The sequence below is a fragment of the Daucus carota genome, chromosome 3 (assembly GCF_001625215.2).
Source record: "Daucus carota subsp. sativus chromosome 3, DH1 v3.0, whole genome shotgun sequence".
Classification (NCBI taxonomy): domain Eukaryota; kingdom Viridiplantae; phylum Streptophyta; class Magnoliopsida; order Apiales; family Apiaceae; genus Daucus; species Daucus carota.
The window spans coordinates 41,227,299-41,244,672 of NC_030383.2; the positions used below are offsets into that span (position 1 = coordinate 41,227,299).

The 17,374-nt window shown below is 35.8% G+C and overlaps 2 protein-coding genes across 2 annotated transcripts; both read right to left on the reverse strand.

The window, feature by feature from the left end:
- Window positions 1–8,521: 8,521 nt before the first annotated feature.
- Window positions 8,522–10,071, reverse strand: LOC108212486 (uncharacterized). Its single transcript, XM_017384210.1, has 6 exons — window positions 9,922–10,071; window positions 9,567–9,843; window positions 9,369–9,468; window positions 9,163–9,284; window positions 9,007–9,094; window positions 8,522–8,582 (listed from the first exon to the last, which is right to left on the reverse strand). Exons 1-6 carry the CDS (start codon window positions 10,069–10,071, stop codon window positions 8,522–8,524), a joined length of 798 nt encoding a protein of 265 aa, XP_017239699.1.
- Window positions 10,072–10,585: 514 nt separating this feature from the next.
- On the reverse strand, window positions 10,586–16,565 carry LOC108212487 (uncharacterized). Its single transcript, XM_017384211.1, has 12 exons — window positions 16,557–16,565; window positions 16,360–16,414; window positions 16,045–16,218; window positions 15,740–15,970; window positions 15,578–15,637; window positions 15,416–15,472; window positions 14,380–15,330; window positions 13,814–14,272; window positions 13,473–13,725; window positions 13,239–13,371; window positions 12,353–13,157; window positions 10,586–12,228 (listed from the first exon to the last, which is right to left on the reverse strand). The coding sequence occupies exons 1-12, from the start codon at window positions 16,563–16,565 to the stop codon at window positions 10,586–10,588; spliced, it is 4,830 nt and encodes a 1,609-aa protein (XP_017239700.1).
- Window positions 16,566–17,374: the final 809 nt, after the last annotated feature.

The window sequence follows — 17,374 nt, forward strand, 5'->3', positions numbered from 1 at the left end:
TTTCCTCGCACATTCCGAACCTGTCCAACAACATCTACATTCCAAGTTAGTTAATAACTTTCTTTTTCCCAAAATTATGACTCTTTATGTGGTATTTACCTATCAAAAACCTATTGTCTTTTGCCAGTTTTTGCATTTCTCCGAAGTAGAACAAATCAAAAGCATGTCGTTCAATTCGCAACCCATCTCCAATGTCCTTTTCACATTTTGTGTGTGTCGTAAAGTAAATATGTTTGTTGTTTCGAACAGGACGTGAAGTCTCATCTCCCACATAATCTTTCACTTTGAAATTAGCTAGAACATAGATTGTGCCTTCTTTCATTTGCTTAATTATATCTTGACAGAATTTGGTACTTGCGAAAGCATGAATGCGGTAGTTCTGTTTAAATATAATACCAAGCCAAAATAAAATAAGGAAACCATGGAAATACTGTAAACATAAAATAAAATTTGGTCAAGAGTTCTAACTGAGTCATCGATGAATATCATGTTTAAGCCCCAAATCTCCTTTGTCTTTTTGTCCATTGATGTCCATTTTGTTTGTAACCGAAGTCTACATATCCAATCGAAGCGCGTTGGTGTTAGATCCTTGATGGAATCGTACTTGTTAAGTTCCATTTGAAATACCTAACAGTGTTGAAGAGGTATACATTGAGTTGATTCAGTTAACTGTAACATCAATTAAAAAGGCTTCGAAGTTGAAAGCATGAAATTACTGACCTGAACTTTGTTCGCTTGAGAATTTATGAGGCCTCTTCAATGCTGTAAGCTGTGGACTTGAGTTCCTGAGATTTATGTATATTATACTGGTAAGGGTAGAATGAATATAAGGAAGCTGTTACAGTTGCAGCTGAGATACTCTGAGACCAAGGCTTCTTTGAGAAGCTATGTTTACATATAGACACAGATAACCTAAAGTTATGTACTGTAGTGGGACTGACTTGTTTTTTAAGACCAAATCTTGTACTTCTTGTTGACGAAATGATGGTAGGTGAATAATGAATTATCTTTGTGTGGCGGTAGGTAATGGTACGAAGATTTTGGTAACAGATTCTGTAAACGCAACTTAATGAAGAAACAGCAGACGCAGTTGGAATTATTAAAGGAGTACTGTTCAGAACAAATAAAATATAATAAATAATTTGTTGAACTGGAAAAACGTGTTTTAAATTTTTAAAAGCTGTTTAAATTTTTTTCATTTACAAAGGGTCTTGTTATTTCGTAAGTATACGATATATTATTTAAAGGTAAAAAATTGTAGTTATTATAAAGTACATAAAGCACCCTAAAATATGTCTATTTTTTTGTATATAGTAAGAACCCGTCTGTTTTTTTTGGTGTAACGATGGTCAATATGAATGTTGAAAGTAATAATAATTGTTTTATATTTAGAACTATTAAATATGGTATACTAAGAAGAAGACGTATAATTGATCATTACATGTTTAGACAGTTTTGAACAATTATAATATAATATGTTAAAGTTAATTTTAAAAAATGAATTTAGTTGAATCTACATGAGGAAACAGCAGGCGCAGTTGGAATTATCAAAGGAGTACTGTTCAGAACAAATTAAATATAATTAATAATTTTTTAAACTTGAGAAAACGTGTTTTAAATTTTTAAAAGCTGTTTAGATTTTATTTCATTTACAAAGGGTCTTGTCATTTCGGAAGTACACGATATATTATTTAAAGGTAAAAAATTGTAGTTATTATAAAGTATGTAAAGCATACTAAAGTATGTAATTTGTTTTTTATATGGTAAGCAACTCGTCCGTTATGTTTGGTGTAACGCTGGTCAATTTGATTCTTGAAAGTAATAATATTTATTTTATTTTTAGACCTATTAAATATGGTATACTAAGAATAAGACGTATAATTGATCATTAGATATTTAGACTGTTTTGAACAATGATAATATAATATGTTAAAGTTAATGTTAGAAAATGCATCTAGTTGAATCTACATAAATAATTAAAAAACAATATGAGGAAAAAAAAATTTGTAAAACGACGTTTTAAGATTTGAACTTATTTTACAGTCTTGGTTAAATGTAGTTGCCTTGTTGAAATTTGTTTTATTCAACAATAATAAAATTTGTGTAAAAGTAATTTATATAATTTCAATTTAAAACATATTACAAAATTGTGTGCTGGATTATTATTTATTCCACTTTCATATGTATTGGTACATTTTGTAAAAAATATTAAAGATTCACTTATAATTTTGTATAAATATTTTGTCAAATTTTTATATAAAAAGAATGTAACAACTAAATTTGTTGGAGCAATTTATAAAGCCATTCGATTTGAAATACTTCTCAGCAAGACGTGGCTAAGTCTTATTTGCCTTGTATGTAATTATCAAAAATTTTTTTGAGCCCATAAAACTCGATTAGACATTTGGAGTCATCTCCTGTCTGTACTATACTAATAACTGCAGTTTTATTAAGCGTTTCAGTTTCATTTCTTTTGAGTGCGAAGTCTCTTCAATAGTTAAGTGCATGTCTTCTCCGGCGAAAAACCTAGGCGCATCAGTCAGTGTCATCAACAACGAAACAGGTATTAATCAATTCTGTACTGGCTTTCGTTTTTTTAATTTCGAACTGCATTTTTGTGTTGATTGTTTATGTGTTTTATTGTTTATCTAAAACCGAGCAATAGCTATGGATATTGATGAGGAGGTTAGAATCGTTTGCCTAAACTTTGCTTCAGGCTACATCTTTGGGGTCTTGGTATGATTTCTGCCTTTGATGAGTTTATTTTTTAATTAAGTGCATGCAAGTACGGTGACTGTTGGTATTCTCTTTCTGTAGAAACTACCGACAGATTTTTGTACTGCACAGGGTGAGAACATGCCGGAAAGGCTACTTTTACATGTTCCACCTCGCGTGGTATGGAATGGAATATATAGAAAAGATCGGCAATGGATTGAAGGCTTAGAAAAACTCATGACTTTTTATTCTATAAAACCCTATCATTTGGTGGTTCTTGAATACATAGGTGGTCCGAGTTTTAATCTTAAAATTTTTAATCCTTATGGCGTGGAGATTAACTACAACATTGTTAAGGAGGCTGTAACAGAAAAAGATGTGGGAAGAAGTAATATGAATTTATCTGATATTGAACTTGACAGACTTTGTGGCACACTGTCATTTAACGTTTACAATAGTGGTGAAGGCATATGCGATGTCGTTCTAGGCAAAAGGCTTTTGCGAAATACTGATCTTTATGAGGTAATTAAAACATACATCTTTCTATCACTGTTATAGTATATGTCTTCAAATGTTTGTTCAAATTTTTAGCAAATCATTTTCATGTGTATCTACTATGATATTGCTTCTGTGTTTGAAACATATTAGGTATTAAAAAAGGATAAGTGGGAGATTCTTGGAATTTGCGAAGAAATGCAATCTGTTAGACTATCTTTCAAAAATCTAACATGGCTGGTGAAATTAATTTGGAGAGATGGGAAACTATTCATGGACAGAGGTTGGTATAGGTTTGTGACTGCAGGAAAATTGTACAAAGGCGATGTCGTAGTATTCCGGAAGACCGAATACTATGGAAAATTAGTTATAACGGTTTTTGAAAATGATTTGCAAAGCAAGTGCAATGTTGCAGGTAAGTGAATTTCGAAGGTTAATATGTTTTATGAATTTGTAAAGTTTTGTTTAAAGTTGACAATTTATTGTCAGGTGTTGGACAGCGTGATGGGGTTATGGAGTGGTTTAAAATTGCAAACCCGACTTTCGTTTGCACTGGAGAGATGGTTTGTCCTAAACTAATGTTCTTTTCGTGAGATATTGTATATTATTTTAACTACGTTCACTGGGAAATAAACAGGAAATTCCTAGAGTGTTTACTCAACTCACACATCTCAATTTGGATAGCACTGTGAAACTAATCCTTCGTGACGGAGAAACAGTTGCTGTGAATTTTTGTCGGCATCGCAATATACTGTTTGGGATGAGAAAATTAGTGAGACTCTATTCTATCGAGCCTACAGATGTGATGGTTTTTACTTTCATCAGAGACTCTATCTTTGTGTTGTCAATTTTCAAATTTGATGGTATGGAGTCGAAATACATTGCTGTCGAAGTTTGTAAGAGTGAGGCAATGAATAATGTCCGCATAGAGGATATCATTGTCCTCTCAGACTCTGATCAGGATGAAGATGGTGAGAGCAATCTGGAACTGGTTCCGAATTATTATAAATGTTTTTCATTTTAACTGTGGAAATATGTTCTGTATTGCAGGAATGGGTGGAGATGGCAAAGAAAATGTTAATGAGCCTGAAGGTCAGTTGAAAACTATTTTTACAGTATTCATCAGGAATTTTAGGTTGTAGTGAGATAACATGCCTCAACAACTAACCTGCAGACAACATTGGATTGGAACCTGCTGTACTGCAGAATGAAATTCTTGGCTTCAGTGTTACACTAAAGCCGTCTCACGTTGACAGAAGGCAACATGGAGTGGTACGTGCTTCCGTTTACCTTGTACACAGTTGGTTAACTTTCTCTACAATAACGTACATTTCTTCACCTGCAGTATATTCCTTCTTCAATGTACTCAACTTATAAAAACTGGACAAATATGACCAATATCCGGCTGATATGTGGGGCAAAAGTTATGTTCATCTCAGTGCTGCGAAAGCAAAAGGTTTGCCGGTTTGGAAAAGGTTGGTCGGAATTTACAGTGGCTAACGCACTTGCAGAAGGAGATAAACTTGAGCTAACCTATGTTGATGATCTAACCTTCCAAGTTGAAGTAGTATAAGAGCTGGTATTTGTTGGCTTGTTTGTTAAAAATGTATGTGGTATTTGTTTAACTGATTACAGTAGGCAAACAGATGTGTCCTGAATTTTTAGAAATGAATATGTAAGACAGTTGGATGTTGGGCAGATATTTAGACTCTTTCAACTATTCAATTCATCATGCGTGTAAAGATTTGTTATATGTCGTTGAAACTCTTTATTTTGGAGCATTGCTGTAATGACATTACGTAATATTTTTGGTGACTATATGTACATGATAAGTTCCAAAATTTTGAACGTGAAGTAATAACATTCTGTAATGTACTGTAGAATAGAAATATAGAGACGTGAGATTTTTTCATTGAGTAAAAAACTTTTTTCCAATGGGCATTGGTTAGTTGAGAGATTGAAGGAAAAAGAATACGGTCAATTCTTGATTGATTGTGAAGACTTAAGTAGTAGAGTTATGCAATAACTTAACTATTGAAGCATATAGAACCCGATTGGGCAAGGTTATAAAATGATATTTTTTGCTTGAACAAATGAAGCAAAGTAAAACCGTGAAGTAAATAAGTTAAGTGAAGCAATAGTTAGAAGGTGAAGCTTAAGATTTATTTTGAGTGATCATTAAAAATCGTGGTTTACAATGTTTAAGATTGTTAAAATTTGAATACGATTTCAAAGTTATTAACCAAATCTAATATCATATAATCTATACTTTGTTTTTATTAGTTTATTTGGAATCATATAGTGTTTAAATTATTTTTTGGCAATGAGAAAAAATAATAGTACTCCATCCGTCGCATTTTAATTGACACTTATTCCTTTTTGGCACGTCCCATATAAAATGAAACTATTAACATTAGTATTTTTGAACACTACTTCTCACTATTACACCCTCTACTTTCTTCCACTATCTCTATTCTATAATAATATAAAACATATTACAGCCAATACTTTCCTCCACTATCTCAAATCTATTATTAAAATTTTGATGGATCCCATCACTTTACCAACTTTTCAACCTTTTTACTACGTTTTTTTTAATCTCCGTGAAAATCAAAGCAGTTAAATAATTTTGTGACTGAGAGAGTATCTAAATGTGGTTGTGGAGTCTTGGGAAGAGTGTTATATGCTCTGTTTTTTTTTTAAGTGTAGGCCATCATTAGCTCAGTTTTACGGAGCCCCAGATTAGAGCAATTACTGCAGTTTAAGCACTGAAGCGTTAGAAACTTTCTTGCCTTTCCTTCTTCTTCAAAGGTAAACTCTATGGCTTCTTCAAAGGTAAACTCTATGGCTTCTTCCAAAAATCGGATCAACGCTTCCATATCAACAATCGTTGAAACTGAAGGTATTCTTTATCGTCATCTTTTCGAATTACTGAGATCGAGTTTTTGATATCTAGACTATATGTTTGCTTATGTTGTACTGTCTCATATAAAGGAAATCTGGCGATGCATAGAAATGATGAAATAAGGTTTATCTGTCCTAACTTTTCTACAGACTATATACCCGGAGTTCTGGTGAGAAATGAATGTAAAGTTATTTTTCTGTTTGTTATAAGTGCATGCAACAATGTTTAATGTATTTTCTGTTTGTATGTAGAAATTGCCAAGAGAGTTCTGTGTTGAGAATAGTAATAGGATTCCTGAGAGGGTACTATTACATGTACCACCACGCGTGGTATGGAAGGGTTTGTTTAAGAAGGATAGATTCTGTATTGAGAGATTAGAGAAAATGATGAGTTGTTATTGTATCAAGCCTTATCATGTTGTTCTTTTTGAGTATGATGGTGGTCGAAATTTTTATTTGAAGTTCTTTAATCCATATGGGGTGGAGAGTAGTTATCATATTGAGGACCGAAGTCATGCTGGAGTTGAAATGGATAAGAAATTTTTGACAACTTCAGACTTTGAAGATGAAAAACTTTGTGGAACATTGTCCTTTAATTCATACGAAAGTGCAAAAGGAATTTGTGATGTGGTTTTACGAAAGAGGCATTTACGTAAAAGTGAAGCCTACAACGTAAGTGTTATCCTGTTTTTTTTTTATATACCTGCTTTATATGATTATTATGGTTAACATTTTGATTTGTTAATTGCATTCTTTACTGTTAGCTTTTCAAAAAAGCTGAATGGGAAAGCCTAGGAATTATCCAGTCAATGGATTATGTTAAGCTAACTTACAAAAAAAAGAGCTGGGTTGTGAAGCTGAAGTGGCATAGTGGAAACCTGTATATGGGAAAGATGTGGTATAACTTTGCGAAGGCGGGCAATATGTGCAGAGGAGACACCATTGTCTTTCAGAAGACAGAAAAACCACAGAAGTATATGGTCTGCGTTTTTGAGAAAAAGTTGTTTGGGAAATGCAATGTGGCTGGTAAGTATTTCAATTGTGGGATGATCATTTTTACTCAGATACGATAATCAGTTTTGGTTCAATCATGTGCAGGTGTGGGCCAAAACAATGGAATAATGGACTGGTTCAAAATTGCAAATTTAGAATTCATCTACACAGGAGAAATGGTCAGTATTGCACTTTACTTGTTAAGATCAATCATTTAGGCATTAAGTACGTAATGTTATTGTCATTGTAACAGGAGATTCCAAGAGTTTTCAGCAAAATTCCTGGACTCCGTATTCCGGAAGATGTTAATTTGGTGTTGAAAAATGGCGAGAGATTCGTTGCGAAGTACAGTTCCAAGGAAAATATGCTTTCTGGGATGAAGAATATGATCCGTCGGTATTCAATTAGAGCAACAGATGTGATGATCTTCTCATTAACGAACAGTTCCACATTTGTAGTTTCTCTGTTTAAGATATCTGGGATGGAGTCAAAGTATATTGTGGCAAATGAGGATGGTGGTGAAGGTGGGAGCAATGTTGAAGAGGAAGATATCATGGTGACGGCCGATGATAGTGGTGAAGGTATGTATTATTACTATATTTCCGATTTAGCTTATGGGTAATGTTTATGTAATAACAGTCATTTTCTAGTTTTCATAACAATTAATAATTTTTCAGGCTTGGAGGATGTACCAAATGAGAATGATCCAAACAATGCAGGTAAATTATACTTTTGTGATTTTCCTTTTTACATGTGTCTGCAAGAGTTGACCTGGTAGTAATGAAATTGGCCTCAATAACAGAGCACGGTATAGTGGATGCTGGTGGAGTAGCTAATGAACTTGTAAGTTTCAGAGTAGTTTTGAAGCCTTCACATGTAGACAAAAAACAGCATGGCTTGGTAAGTATCCTGTATTACGTTTGTAGTAAACAATACTTTTCAAATCTAATTATGTTGTTTTAATGTTAACTTGTAGTATTTGCCTCAAAATATGTATGGCACGTATAAGGAGTGGACTGCATCGACAATAATAAGGCTAATGTGTGATGGCAGAATTTCTTTTGTTTCACTGCTACGGTCGGGAAGAATATGCAGGTTTGGGAAGGGTTGGTCAGAATTCACAACGGACCACAATCTTTTGGAAGGTCAAGAAATTCAACTTGACTATGTGGATGAGCTGACCTTTGAAGTTACTATTGGGCAATAGATGACAAAACTTATGTTATTCAGCTATTTGAGACAATGGGAAATTTTAATGTAATGCAAACAAATCTCTCTGCGATGTTGCTCTAATTCCTCTTTTTTCTTTGAATATGTGCAATTCCTTTGAATGTTTTTGCTGTTAGTAATTGTACATGCTTTACAATCTACAGTTTGATCTGTTCTGGTCATTTACATTACATTAGCAAGATTGTTATTGTATTTCTTTAACCTGTTTTCCTTTAGTATCTTCAACTGTTGGGTATACTTTTCGTCTGCATATGGTTAGAGAAATATGTAAGTATTCTACGACACTCAATGAATCATCAGCTTTAACATAGAAAGTACGGGTTGCATAAGTATGAATGCCGTCTGGCAAGGGCTACATAACCTATGAAGCCTTCAAAACAAATTTAGGATAGTTGTCTGAAGAAAATAAAACATTTAGCAATTGAAAAGCAACAGGGATATATGAAGATGTCTGCTATCTGGCTAAGAAGATGAGGCAAAAGGTGAACTAAGCGTTACAAAGTAGCAAGTTCTGAAACATGATTACACGCTGGTGATTGTTGAGGCATCCTGTTGCATGTTTTTTTTTTGGAGGTCAGTGGAAATGCCAATCCGCCAACCTGTACCAATTCAAAGTTTTTTAAGGGGGAATTTTAAGTTCCTTCTGCCAATTAAATTATGATTATATACCTTAATGCGTTCCTGAAATCATCCACAGCCTCATGAGTATGGTTAATGAAAAACCTGGTTGGTGGCAAGTTTGACAAATTCGGCTCACCTAAAACATAATTGTAACCATTTTTATGTAGATTCTTCAAAACATATACTAAAATTAATGAGCTATACCTCGAATGAAAGTAGATTTACAACTTGATATGATCAGAATTACTGGGTGTTCATCAGCATCACGGATTCCTTGCTCAAAAGCTTGAGCAAGCTCATTGTAGAAAGTAACCTCAGCAGAAATGCTGTATGTAAACCGGAAAAAGAATTCAATTTCCCAAATTGAAAATAAATTTGAAATACAGAGATGAATAAGTTCTGCGACAGACCTCATATCATTGAGTGTAAAGGTAATGCTTGAATTTTCTTGATTATACTTGTTCCTGTAGTTCATGATTGGGTTTACATGTTCCATAATGCCAATAACATCTGCATCATATCTCAGTAAATTAGAAAATGTTTCATTTTCTTAGATTAATGGGTGAAATTGAGCAACATAACTGGTTCTGATCACGAAAACGACTCACCGATCAAATAATCCTCTTGCAGTGCAGCATTGGTAATAGCGGGCAAGTCGGTAAATTGAAACACATGACGCGGGATGTAATCCACACCTCCAGTAGCAACAACCTGAGTCATATGATATAATTGGATGTAGACGTCATTTCTGAAGCATCTTTCAGTTTGCATGGCCCCATATGGCCTTACAACAAAATTTCGAACATCATAGGTTTCGCCTTCATTAAATAGATTTTGCAGCATATTGAAGCTATGAGCAGGAATCCATGCATGAATTCGTCCAGCCTGCCAACAGAATACTATCCTCAGTAATATGATAAAATTCGGAGATGTATAATGCGTACGTTTAAAACCTGTACTCACCAATTCATCGACGAAAATCATGTTCACTCCTACTGTTTCTCCACGACGATCGATCTTTGGCCACATTCTTGTTACTCGCACTTTGAGCCTCCATTCCGTGGTAGTGTGAGGACGTAAGTTTGATATCATTTGGTATGGGAAGTTATCCATGGTGTGAATGATTCGTTTGAAGCGTACTTCACTTATAGGCACAGCTCGTCACATATCTCGTGATTTCTCAGTGGTGAGCACTGTGTCATCTTTGGCTTGTAGCAAATTGTTTCAGGAATCTTGTTCCTTTAAGGCAGTCTCCTAGGCTAATGTTTCATCTATGATTTAACTTTGAACTTAGTTATAGCAGGTTGTACTGTAAAGGAAGCCTGTATCTCCACGAGTTCTGTTGTCTTTGGATGCATACTTGAGACTATATCACGTCTGCTTGCCTTAGTGCGCTGCAAAGATGATTCCAATGCTGTCTCTTTTTCTCTGCCTGCTGAGCATATTTTGAAAGTGAATACAGCATTTTTTTATGCAGTTGTTTTCAAATGTAAACAATGTAAAGTAAATTTTTTGTAATACTAATAATGCATAAAATGTATCGAAATTACAAAAGGATTAAAGAACATGACATTGTTGCAAACATATACACAAACTTCATAATTGTGTCCTTCGTTCAAATAGTAGTCTACATCTTTGGTAATTGGTAGAAGATTTCTTTGTAGACCACATTCTGTGTAACATTTGTAGGCTCACCACTGTCATTGTCGATGAAAATTTTTAAGCCTTGAGGAGACGTAACTCTGCTAACAGCAACGTAGAACTGGCCATGGGTAAAAACTGATTTTGGAAGAAACAATCCAACTTTATCCAGTGACTGACCTTGAGATTTGTTTATAGTCATTGCATAGCATACTTGTAAAGGCAATTGTTTCCTAATTAGCTTGTACGGCATGCGAGTGTCGCTTGGGCATAATTCCATACGTGGGATGAAATGTTTTGTTCCAACAAAAGAGCCACATATAACTTCACACTCAACACAAAATTTCAAGCACTTGGTGATTATCATTCTTGTTCCATTGCATAATCCTAGGGTCTGGTTGAGATTCCGCATTAACATAACCACAACTCCAACTTTTAACTTCAAATCGTGAGGAGGCATACCTGGAACATTAATAGAATTAAGATATTCTATTGGGAAAGCTGAATTCATTTCAGCTTCAGTTCCTCCAAAATCTTCTGCACTGTCCACACTGAAGTATGAAACCGATATGCCGGGCAACTTCTCAACGATGAGTGCATTCAAATGAGTTACAGTCTGATTTGTAGGAGTTAGAATTGCTCGCTCACTGAGGTATTTTGGATCACTGCCTCTCTCAGCAAAATCCGGGAAGGTACTTGATATCATGTTCTCCACTGTGTTAACTTTGTCCACATCACAAAATTGTGCTGGGACAAATATATCATCCTCTTTGGCATTAGGAAAGATAGACTTGTCTGGAGAACTGAGTTTCCCATCACCTGCATCAAGTACCCACTGTGCAAACTTAATTAGGTCATCAATTTCCTCTTGAGATTTTCCTTGGTTAAGTCGCATGTTCTTCGTTAGCAAAAAAATTGTGCAAATAGACCAAAGACGCGAGCGAGTCACACATGCGGAAACAATTTCAGCTCTGTCTCCTTGTGCTATTACTGGTAATATCTGTCTAAAATCACCTCCAAGAACAACAGTAATGCCACCGAATGGTAATGTTCCGCGAACAGGATCAACAACTTTCATAATGTCCTTGAGAGACCTATCTAAACATTCAAAAGCATATCTATGCTGCATTGGAGCCTCGTCCCAAATAATCAGCTTGGTTTGACGTATAAGCTCAGCTATATCAGTATTGAGACCTATATTGCACAGAGAAAAATCGTCAAGCACTATTGGAATTTTGAAGCGCGAATGAGCTGTCCGACCACCAGGTAAAAGAGTGGCAGCAATCCCAGAAGAGGCAACAGGAAGAACAATTTCACCTTCAGATCGTAATTTGGCAATTAGAGTCCTCCACAGGAAAGTCTTACCACATCCTCCGCTTCCATAAACAAAGAACAAACCACCTCTATTAGAATGAACAGAGCTGAGTACCTGGTTATAAACATTGAGTTGCTCTTGGTTGCATTTTGATAACAGATCTTCATGCTCGGCTTTCATCTCAGCAAGGTTGTAATTGGTTTCTTCAATTATGAGGTTATTTGTACCATGATGCAAGTAACTTAACGGTGGCTGTGGAAGCTGGACGTAGGTTTTCAAACTTTTACCAATAGCGCGGAGCAAGTCATCAATTTCTAAAGAGTAAAAAAACATGCGTACGTTGAAATGATAAGAACATTAATTATGCAATCAATTTGCACTGAAATTTAGAAAAAATTTAGAGGAAAAATAGATAACTATGATTGATGAGATGTTTACCGGCAAGCGCATAGAACTGCAGCTGCAAATCATTGAGTTGTAAGTGCAGATTTTCACTTAACAATCGTCTTTGCAGCAGAATGTCGTCAACCATCTGCTTCCAGTGGTTGTTCCAAAGGCTTGCGATATCAGTGACCTTACAGTTGACAATGATATGTACAAAAAGCTGGCGTATTTGTGGTGGGAGTCCACCAATTGAACATTGATTTAAAACATCATGCCATTCTTTGTCATCGTCAAGCAGGCCATATTCCTTACACGCCTCACGGAAAGATGGTAATAGTACACCATCCACAGTTCTCAAGTCTTCAAAAGAAGTAGGACCTCGAACTTTAGTAAGGAGCATTCGCAGGTACCATACTTCACCGCTGCTATGATGAGTATAAGACAGACGTCCTATCTGCATGCCTCTTTTTCTGGGAGTCCACCTTCTAAGACCGTCATTCCACACAAAATGTTGTGGAATTTCGTCATAGGTGTGTTTACGGGCTGTAGGATCAGATTTGTTGAGAATGAAAAAGGCCTCTAATTTGCTTGCCCTTTCTTTCTCCCGCTCAACGACTCTTTCAAGAGGCTCGTTAGCATGAAATGTGCAGTTTTTCAGATCAGGTAAATGGAATGGCAACCTTTCCACAGACAACGTCCTATGATGTATAGGAAATCCAAATATCCTGTATGCAGCCTCAGCACCACAAACGTATCTCCCATCAAAATAAGCTTGAATTTCATCAATTGGCTGATCAGCGGCATGGTTATTATGTCTTCTCCGTCTCCCAGTTATCTCAACAGTCGCAGTGTCATGGCCCTTGAGACAATATTTGAAAAGATATTTGATGCTACGGGCATGACAGCAAATTTCAATATTCATATGGCATTGGTATTTTACCAATAAATCCCGGTTATATGGGACAACCCATTGATTGTCCAAGTCAGCTTTGTGAACATGCACTGTAATTTTCTGCTTCCGACGCATATAGAGCGGGAAACCACTGTCATCGAAGACAGTTTTTGGACAGTACCTGCAAATTGATGGAAAAAGGCGTAAGTGGACTTTTGTAGAATATCCTATTGGCTGCAGTGTAGAAAAATAGATAGAGGTTTTGCAAAAATAACGGCTAACTTCTTTGGAAAATGTCGAATGCACTTGAAATTCTTCATGCAGGGAGACTTTGGGTTCTGCAGTCCACATGGGCCGTGCATCATGTAACCTTTGACAGCAGCATAACCAAGAGGATCAATATCCGGATCAGGGATTTCAGCGGACACAAATTTGTCAACATTTTCTTTTAAAAACTTCTTAGAAGGACCGTCAAGCCAAACCAACATATGTACATGTGGCAAGCCTCTCTTTTGGAACTCAACAACGTACATCACTGCAAAATTTGGTTAGATGTAAAAGTGAGGATTCGATTTATTATTGCAGTACGAAAGATCATGACAAAATTTGATCAGGTTAGTTACCTCCAACACATTTGCCAAAGTGCGATTTCTTCTTAATGTCATTGGTTAGTTGTTCTAGCTTCAACCGGAAAACTCTTGAAATAATATCTGGGCAATTTGAAGGAATACACCCAGGTACATAAGGCATCATCTTCTGGATTTCATCCCACCAAGAATTACAGGTCATGGTCAGAAACACATCGGGATGTCCGACGTGACGACACACTGCTAGAGCATCCTGAAAATTCTGCTGCATGTAACGCTTGGACCCAACATATCCAGCAGGCAGAATTACACCTTTACCAACATTGCTCGACTGTGCGTCACCATTTCTAATAGAGTCACATATATGGGTATAAAGCTCATTGCGCAGCACAGTTTGATGTGTTCGGAACCACCATAATCTCGTCTGCTCTATAGAAGAAAAAGCATCGACCATATACTGCTGATATAGTCTTCCACCAAGCCTCGGGGTTAAACCTGTGAATTTTTGGTCAGGCAAAAGTCAAGATATTAATACTGACAGACATACTTTCCCAATTAACAAAATTTCATTTATCTTATGAAGAGAGTTTTTATATTATGACCTTCATTGTCTCTCACTTGGAATCGATACGAATAGTAATCCTTCATCGAGATCATGTCTTTCTCCTTGCTTGAACCTACTTCTGCATTTTGAAAGGGTATCCGATTGTGGTATCCATCCTCTCCATTTGGAAACAGCAGCGGATATTGTAGAGACATGAGTTTCGGATGAATATATGATATTCTTTGTAAGCCACCAAATTTTTTCTCAACAATAATGTCACGCTCAGCTGTCGTGTTGCCACAACTGGCAACCATTATACCTGCAACTTCATCAGATGTTGAAATATGATTCTCTCGTCCGCTTTGTGATCTACAAATCTTCAGCTCTACTTTTAGATCCACCAGGTCATTTGACTCCCAGCGATCTCTCGCCGTCCGAAATTTTGCAACCAACTCATTTGTCTGATCCAACATTTGTATCAGTCCTTCAATGACATCAGTGTCAACACTCTGCTGATCAGCAACATTAACCCAGCGGAGGCGATTATTTACTTCATTAGTTGTATCATAAATATAGAGCTGGCAGTATGCCGGCTCTTTGCCATCATCCGGAATTAACTGACCAAACACATGGTGGTTCTGACCGTTGAGCCTGTATATGTAAGGACCTCGGCCATTGTTGATAGAATGATCAACATTGCCACCACTCGAAGTAAAAGCGAACATCGCATTGTATAGCCTGATACTACGGTTAAATTCAGGACCACATTCCTTATCTGAGTATAAATGCATTAAGTAAGAAGGAGTTGGTGGAGTTGGTGGAAGCACAACATTACCCTTCTTACAACAGATTGAGAAAATTGGAATTCCTTTCGTCACATTCTTGTTCGTGCGTTCTTCTTTCCACAACCGCGCATTGCATTTTGAACAAATGGCTTCTGGAGCACCAAGGCTGACATATTCTTCGGGTACCGGTTTTTCCTTTGCTGAATTTAACCTTTGTTCAGTGTCTGAAGAGGTATAATCTTAGTAAAATGCTAAGTAGCAATAAAATTACATTAGCAAACTATTATAAACCAAAAACAAAATGCTAACCACTATCAGAATCCAATTCCATGCCAGGAATGTACTCGTCATCAGTACTCGAATAACCTAATACATGTGGACAGTCATTGCAGTATAAGATAACAACAAACAAAAAATGAAATAAAAGTATTTGCAGTATATATACAAAGCTCACTGTGAGATAATTATTACCACTTAAATAATCACTATCTGAAGAATCCGAAAAAAAAGGATCAGGCACAGTAGAACACTCTGCATTTAAGATGAGGACATTGAAATTAAATCTTTATTATTTATTTTGAAACTGCAAGAATAAGTGCACAACTAAAAGGAATTCCAGGAAATAAGGAATACCGATATCATCATCGCGCAAGTACTTTTGCTTATCAACAGAAGGATGATCATCTTCTGCAAACAAAGTCCTGCTCGTTTCGGGTGCCTTAAATTTTGAAAGGCCACTATATGGCCTTCCGCCTTTTATAGTACTACTATCTTCCAATCTGTTAGTGATGTTAGATAGTGGAGTCCTTGACGCCAAGAGACCATCTTCGGGTGTTTTGTAGACACTACTCCTTTTACTTAAATCTTAGAAAAAGGACATTAATGAAGTTAGGACTTATAAAAGGTGACATTTTTCAAAAGATACATAAAACTCAAACCTGTAGGTGACACGATGGATTGACGACCTTCCTGATTACAGTTAGAAATAACAGACTCGAGAGAAGTAGGCGTCAGTGGACTGAATGGGTAGGTAAATCTTTTATTAGAATTCCCTCGAATATTCTCTTTCTCAGCACTATTCTTGCGTTTCCTTACAGACTTTGGTTTATAACCTATTGTTAAGAAAGCGACAAAAGTTATACATTTGTCTAATATCAGCTGATACAACAGGATGAAGAAACCAAGATGAAAGCATGACAGCATAAGTATTCAAATGCTACATATGATAAAACAATTCGTTGTAAATGGAATACCCTGTATCATATCTTCAGATGTAAACAGATGCCACGACTTAGCAGAACTCTGGTCCTGCTGAGAGCAGATGAAAGTTATTCAACAAACCGAGGCTGATAACCCACAACAAAATCTATGGAAACAGCATTATAAAACATTTAAACTGATATAATGAAGGACGAAACAATTTAAACTGATATAATGAACGACGAAATACATGCGACATTGTTGAAGATTGTATACGATTGTAGTGGAAGTGAAAGGCAAGAAACTATCTCAAGCATAAACATAAACATGTACTAAGCATTAGTCTACAGTCCAGTTTAAAATTTAAAATTTGAAACTGGAATACAATTAAAGTTTAAGCAGATAGTACAGAAGGGTGAAGCTTAGGATTGTTGAGGAAGCTTGCTGTGAATTTGAAATCTGAAACTTCCTCGGCAATCTTTGATCAACGCAGGCTTTGTAGTTGCTGTAAAAACGAAAGCATTTTTACAGTGGTAGAATACTAAAGCAAGAAACAGATGTACTGTGTCTCGGGAAAAATAGGTGAGCACGTGCAGAAGCCAGGTGTCGTCGCCAGACACATGCAGTTGGAGTGGCAGCAGCTGTAATTATAAGAGTATTTGAGGCTAATTACAAAGCAGCTTGGTGGTACTATGCAAAAGAGGCATCAGCAACTATAATATACATAGACAAGAAAATCGTCGATACAAGTAAATAGGGCTGAGCATTGGTTAGGATATCCATATACGGAATGAATATATCTGAAATATTTTGGTGTGGATATCGAACCGATAAAATATAGTTCGATATATGGAATGTTTTTAAATTATTTCGGAATTTCGGTTTTTTTAAATGGACTTTCGGATTTATCCGAATTAATCAAAAAATCCAAAATTTTGTAAAAAATATCTTTAATGCTATTCTCATCTAGTAATTTATATAGTTATGTAATTATGTTGTAACTTATCTTTTAGATTTTTTTGAAACACGATAAACAATATCAAATTCCAAACATTATCTATGTGTCTG

What these genes read in the sequence shown, in the direction of transcription:
- LOC108212486 (XM_017384210.1), bottom strand. Translation starts at nt 10,071, where the DNA reads ATGGATAACTTCCCATACCAAATGATATCAAACTTACGTCCTCACACT. An exon ending in TGATTTTCGTCGATGAATTG is followed by an intron (nt 9,844 to 9,921) that starts GTGAGTACAGGT and finishes TTCTGTTGGCAG; the next exon opens with GCTGGACGAATTCATGCATG. An exon ending in TAAATCTACTTTCATTCGAG is followed by an intron (nt 9,095 to 9,162) that starts GTATAGCTCATT and finishes ATTATGTTTTAG; the next exon opens with GTGAGCCGAATTTGTCAAAC.
- LOC108212487 (XM_017384211.1), bottom strand. An exon ending in AGATAGTGATTATTTAAGTG is followed by an intron (nt 15,473 to 15,577) that starts GTAATAATTATC and finishes CACATGTATTAG; the next exon opens with GTTATTCGAGTACTGATGAC. An exon ending in CCAAGTGAGAGACAATGAAG is followed by an intron (nt 14,273 to 14,379) that starts GTCATAATATAA and finishes AAAAATTCACAG; the next exon opens with GTTTAACCCCGAGGCTTGGT.